Source organism: Heterodontus francisci, chromosome 19 (genome assembly GCF_036365525.1).
Source record: "Heterodontus francisci isolate sHetFra1 chromosome 19, sHetFra1.hap1, whole genome shotgun sequence".
NCBI classification, from domain to species: domain Eukaryota; kingdom Metazoa; phylum Chordata; class Chondrichthyes; order Heterodontiformes; family Heterodontidae; genus Heterodontus; species Heterodontus francisci.
The window spans coordinates 76,193,088-76,199,736 of record NC_090389.1 but is presented as its reverse complement, the minus strand read 5'-3'; the positions used below and the strand labels follow the sequence as shown (position 1 = coordinate 76,199,736).

The following is a 6,649-nucleotide window of genomic DNA, read 5'->3' as shown; positions in this document are numbered from 1 at the left end:
ATTGACCTTGCAGTGTCATGTTTTGTATGCCAGTACTTCATCACACTTTGCTGATCAAGGTAAAACACCAGCAAATCACTGCTGAAAAGGTAGAGAATTTACAAATCAAAGCAAGGTTTGTGGCTAATCAGCAAATAAGATCTTATGAAAAAACAACCAATCCTAAATGCTCAGTTAGAAGTACCTTAAAAAAGACAAAGGGGAAACAATTGAAATAAAAACAAAAAGTGTTGGAAATACTCAGCAGGTCAGTGGAGAGAGAAGTAGAGTTAACGTTTCAGGTCTGTGACCATTCATCAGCTGGGGATCTGGAATTCACTACCTGAAAGGCTGGCAGAGGCAAAAACCCTCATAACATTGAAAAAGAATTTGGATATGTGCTTGCAATGCCATAACCTACAAAGCCACCGACCAATAGTTGCAAAGTGGCATTAGGCTGGATGGCTACTTGGCAGCAGACGTAGATGCGACTGACATTCTGATGAAAGATCAGACCTGAAACTCTAACTCTGCTTCTCTCTCTACAGATGCTGCCTGATCTACTGAGTATTTCCAGCACGTTTTTATTTCAGATTTCCAGCATCTGCAGTATTTTGCTTTTATTTTAGGGGAAACAATTAAATCAGTCCAGTTCACCCATTGAATTGTGTCTTTTCATAAAAGCTTCTTCAAGTTAGCAGGAAGGAGTTGCCAATGACATTTCTGCATGTGCAGTTTTGCAGACCTTCCCTGTTTGGATTAGTAGGTTTCTGAACTGAAGTGACGTTGAAATCCTTGAGGATTTGAATTTTCAAAGATATTTTGAAACATTGAATTCTCAAAGCATAATTTCAAGCAAGTCTCACATTTAAAACATTTACTGCTTATTTTGTGTTATAAATCATTGACAACATGCATTAACAGCAGCTGTGATTTATCTGTCGACAGAAAACAACATCAGGAATACATTTTTCTTAGTTGAATATGATCTCAGCTTGCTTTTTCCAAGTGACTTATACCCACCTGGAAAATGAGGTTTGGAATTGTTGAATGACTGCTATCCATGTCAATGACAGAAAGGCTCTCCCTCTGTTTTGATTTAAAAGGCAACTTAAAAAAATCCCTTTTCTAAACAATTTTTGATGCACGTTTCTTTTAAATGGAAACTGCATTAAGTATTTTGTGAAATGATTTTTATTTACAGAAATCAAAGTTTAATAATGTTTAGTAAAGAGTATATGTTGGGAAACTGATACAGTGCACTAAATGATTAAGGCAGCAGGATAAAGGGAGGGACTGGCTGACAACGGGGGCGAGAATCCCTTTGATGGCAAAAAAAATGGGGTTGGCACCCAAGAGTTCAAAAGGGTAGCTAAGGGCAGTTTGGTCTTATTCTCTACTCCCCCTCCCCCACAAGGCTGCTAAACATTGCTCCCAACATTGCCAGGCTCTTGCCTCCCTTCCATGCTTCCAAAACACCCCAGCAATAAGATACCAAAAACACTAATTACTTCTGCAATATTTAATAAGCTCTTCTAGATACAGCATACATTATGCAAAGGCACATACACAAAAATCCTTCCTTATTCTTTAGAATGAGACTTGGAAAAGGATTTACTTGTTAAAAACTGTTTGCATAAAAGTATGACCTGTCTGAAGCAGCAGGAGGCAGACCCATCAAATCTGGCAGAAACCAAGTACCTCAGATTCAATCTACCGAGGTGGGTAAGGGCAGAACACCAAGGAACTCTAAATCCAATATTCCAGGCAGGGGAGACAATGAAGACCAAGGTACCCCGAATCCAATCTACTGGGGCAGGGGAAGGAGGGAGATGCATTTGTAATATTTGTTCCATCTGACATTTGGTTGTTGCAAATTAGGCATGAGATTTACGTGTAGTACAGCCAAACAAAGCCATTGATAGATAAGGGCTTGAAAATGCAACATCAATTGGTGACTTCTCCTGGTTCCATTGCTGTTTGATTTGGGAGGAATAATCTCCACCCCTCTTCCTAATTGGTTGCCATTGTGTGAAAACGAACCTGTTTCTTTTCATGAACATTGGTTTATGGTGACAAAAAGTAATAGTTTCATTACATCCCAAAGAGAACAATCTTTTTTATTGTGCATTTTCAAGTTGGCAATGGGACAAAGGTGAGAGTGATGGGATGTAGAATATACTCTGGCCGACAACTAGGCAGCACCAAACACACAAGGCAGAAAAAAAATTGTATGATTTTAGTATGGCAATTCTGCTTCTTGAGCGAAGGTATACAACTGGTGCTAAAATTATAGTTGTCAGTTTAGAACAGTCTAGAAATCAGGGTTAAATGGTTTTCACGGTCAAAACTCTTGCCGTTTTTTTTGTACTCTACCTGATAACCTTTCAAGAGCAACACCCAAATGTCAGCAACAGTAATCCCATAGCATGTTTGTGTGTTTACAAAGAAAATATGGGATTAATGGACAAAAACATAAGTAGTCTGACTAGTTGCATATGTGAGTATACTATGTCACAGAATTGGAGCCCAAGAATCAAAAACAGAGGCACATAGTTAATTTCAGCATTGGTCTAGCATGACTCTCCTCTCTTTTCTCCTTCTAGATCTCCCAGAGTCCAAAGAAAGAACACCACTGTTAGTTGGGGTTTGAAGTGCAGCACTAAACAGAAATAAAGTACGTGACTAACTAGGGCAGAGGAGAATCAACCCCAATCAGCACTCGGCAATCCTTATGGCCACGGAGCACCATTGGCAAAACCTGTGGAATCCTGCCAGCCAGAAGCTGGGACAGAAGCTCCAGGAAATCACAGGTAAGGTTTATAAAAACAAAATTAAAAAGAGAACAATCACATTAAAGCACCCATTGTTTTATTCTTTAGCTAGAATTAAACTGAAATGTTTGGAGTTTAAGAAAGCAATTTTTTTTTCAATAATTCTTTCATATAAATTGAATATACAATATTTCAGCTTCAAGTCTATTGTAAATGGATCCCCTGAATAAATAATTTTAAGACCGAAATGTTACAGACCTAGGGTGGTAATGTACTGCAAATACATAACTAGAAGGAGCAGAAATCTAAGATGTATGCATGGAGCCATGACAAGTTCCTCAAGCACTAAAACCATGTACTTTCAAAGTGACCCACAGCCAACTGTAAATGGTCTCTACTGTACCATGTGATTTAAATTATGGAGAGAAGCAGTAGGAATCACAATGTTAAAAAGCGCTTACACGGTCTCATCCACTTTATATTGCATGAAAAGTGCAAAGTCTGGAGACAAGGTTAATTTTGCAGGTGGTCAGTTATACTGACTAGAAGTCTAAGCAGAAGGCAATCAGAGGGGACTGATTTTCCATTATAAAATCAAAATCCTAGGTATAACATCTGGTTACCAGATCCACAAAAGTGAGTCTGCACACTCAGCCTTCTCCAAACCCAGCTCTGTGACTATCTATTCATGTTTAAAAAAGAGAAACGTGATGGTACAAAATGTAGGTAGAAAATTATAAAAGACTACCCACTTATTTTTGTGCTTTTCTTTTTTTTTTGCAAAATTAAATTAATTTGAAATATTTAATCAATTTCCCCATAATATATTTTGAATGAAATGACTAAATTTACAAGTTCACTCTGCAAAGGCAAAAGGTTAAATGGAGACAATCAAGTTAATTTACTTATTCTGATGGCTGCATCAGTATATAGCAGCACATTTTTTGTGAATCAATCCAACAGGTTATATACTTAAAATGCTGATTTTGTGAAATGACAATTAAATAAAAGGCAAACACAGCAAGGGGAGCTGTGTGTGCATGCAATATTAAAAGGCCCCATGATTGTTTACACTATTCAGAAAACCCTGTTGAGTGTATTTTATATCACAGTGACAAGGAACATTAAAATTTACAGAAAGAGGTCTGACATGATGTCTCTTTTCGTTTCTCAAAGTACATCTGCTCTTTTATCCCGGACTTTGCTTCTTGCCTTGGTCCTTGCTTTGAATGCAGCAGAGTTGTACAGATGCTGTTTCAGGAAAGATGAAAATCAACAGATTACTCTTACTTTCTAACAACACAAATATATATAATAAAAAATCTGGTAGGAATGACCCATTAGGAGTAAAAAAAAAACACCTTAAATTGAAGGTTCATGAAGCCCCCAAATCTGCTCCTCAGGTAGTAGTAAAGATAATCTTGTAAGATACTTTCCATGTAAGTATTCCACAGAACCTTCCAAGGGTCAAATTCATGCAGGAATGGCAAATACCTAACAGCCAGTCTGCACATCCTCACATTTCATGGGGTGGGCCTGAACTGAATAGACTATACCAGAATAGAGATTTTAAATTCTGCAAATGGTGGCTATATAAGTAGGTCACACTTACTGTAGCTGTAGTAAAGTTCTAGCAAACCAGTAAGTGGCATCAAACCCCACTGGGACAAGAACAAGATGCGCTGAGGATCATCTTCAAATCCTCACTAGATACAGGCGAGGTACCAGACGATTGATTGGAAGCCTGCAAACATTGTGCCATTGTTTAAAAAGGGTGCAAAGGATAGGCCAAATAATTATAGGCCGTTCAGTCTGACCTCTGTGATGGATAAATTGTTATAATCTATTCTGAGGGACAGGATAAACTGCCACTTAGCAAGACATGGATTAATCAGGGATAGTCAGCATGGATTTGTTAAGGGAAGGTCATGTCTTACGAACTTAAATGAGTCTTTTGAGGAAGTAACAGGAAGGGTTGATGAGGGTAGTGCAGTGTTGGGTCTACATGGATTTTAGTAAGGCATTTGACAGGTTCCCATGTTTTAGACTGGTCAGTAAAATGAAAGCCCATGGGATACAGGGGAATGTGGCAGGTTGGATCCAGAATTGGCTCAGGGACAGAAAACAAAGGGCAGTAGTCGACGGATGTTTTTGTGAATGGAAAGCTGTTTCCAGTGGCGTTCCACAGGGCTCAGTGTTGGGTCCCTTGCTGTTTGCGGTATACATTAATGATTTGGACTTAAATGTGGGAGGCATGATTGGGAAACTTGATGACACAAAGATTGGTCGTGTGGTTGATAGTGAAGAGGATAGTCCTAGACTCGAGAGAGATATCAATGGTTTGGTTGAGTGGGCGGAAAAGTGGCAAATGGAATTCAATCCAGATAAGTGTGATGTAATGCATTTGGGAAGGGCAAATAAAGCGAGGTAATACACAATAAACAGAAGGATATTGACAGGGGCAGAAGGGAGAGACCTTGGAGTGCATGTCCACAGGTCCCTGAAGGTGGCAACACAGGTAGCTAGAGTGGTGAAGGCGGCATATGGAATGCTTTCCTTTATTGGCCGAGGCATAGAATTCAAAAGCAGGGATGTTATGCTGGAACTGTCTAAAACACCACAGTTGGAGTATTGCGTACAGTTCTGGTCACCACATTACAGAAAGGACATAATTGCTCTGGAGAGAGCACAAAGGAGATTTACAAGAATGTTGCCAGGGCTGGAAAGTTGCAGCCATGAGAAAAGATTGGATAGGCTAGGGTTGTTTTCTTTAGAACAGAGGAGGGGTGACTTAACAGAGGTGTAAAAAATTATGAGGGGCCTAAATAGAATAGACAGGAAGGACCTGTTTCCCCTGGTGGAGAGGTCAATTACTAGGGGGCACAACTTTAAGGTGATTGGTAGAAGAATTAGAGGGGACTTGAGGAAAAACTTTTTCACCCAGAGGGTGGTGGGTGTCTGGAATTCACTGCCAGGAACGGTGGTGGAGGCAGAAACCCTCAATTCTTTTAAAAGGTATCTGGACATGTCCCTGAAATGCTGCAACCGGCATGGTTATAGACCAGGAGCTGGAAAGTGGGATTAGATTGGGCGGCTAGTTTTTTCGACCGGCATGAACACGACAGGTTAAGTGGCCTCCTTCTGTGCTGTAATTTTTCTATGGTTCAATAAGATCTGGAGTGCTCTAATTAGTTACAACAAGGTTTTAAAATACAAAAGGAAACCATAAGCTAATAATTCAAATCATGTCCCAATTATAAATCCAGTGAATTGGATACAGAGAGTGGTAGTAACTTAAGATGCAGCTCTCACAAATTGTTGAATAATAATTGCATAGGAGGTACCTCCACACAAGGAGGAAGGGAGGAGAGGAAGAGCAGTTGGAGAGTCAACCTCTGGTTCTCTCATGCAATTTCTAGTCAATTTCAGAATATCTTTAAATTTGAATCAAAGTTCAAGTCTCAAGACCACCCAGTCAACTACTTACTCTAAAATTCCTGGTACGATGAGTTCTAGATCAGAATAAATCTATTCCCCAACAGATTACAAAGGAAGGGAAATGTGACTCATTCATATTCATTCCTTACCTGCTTTGCAAATAGGGTAAGAGGGAGAATGAGAACAAAGCAAAAACTTACATCAAAAGCATTTCAAATAGCATATATACTATTTAAATATGTGGCATATGTTATATTTAAATATCTAGACAGAGATCAAAAGTGCTTACCTTTTCAAATCTTGAAATTTTATTGGCCTTGATAGCAGCAGCATCTAGCATTAGAGGAGCACCCAGTTCAAAGATATCCCGCAGCAATTCATTATGCTTTGGAAACAGTAAGTTAACCAAAGTTGAATGATGAGTTCAAATCAGAATTATTTTTTCACAAATTTTTATA

At 39.0% G+C, this 6,649-nt stretch overlaps 1 protein-coding gene across 3 annotated transcripts in view; it reads right to left on the bottom strand.

Annotated features, from left to right (window-relative positions):
* Window positions 1–1,486: 1,486 nt before the first annotated feature.
* Window positions 1,487–6,649, bottom strand: part of LOC137380216 (interferon-related developmental regulator 2-like) — a 62,168-nt gene continuing 57,005 nt past the window's right edge. For all 3 annotated transcript variants that reach the window (XM_068052029.1, XM_068052030.1, XM_068052031.1), the window contains 2 exons: window positions 6,481–6,576; window positions 1,487–4,004 (listed from right to left, as the gene is read on the bottom strand). In XM_068052029.1, the coding sequence (XP_067908130.1) occupies window positions 3,924–4,004; window positions 6,481–6,576 (177 nt within the window). In that variant the 3' untranslated portion in view covers window positions 1,487–3,923. The remainder of the gene's footprint in view (window positions 4,005–6,480; window positions 6,577–6,649) is intronic.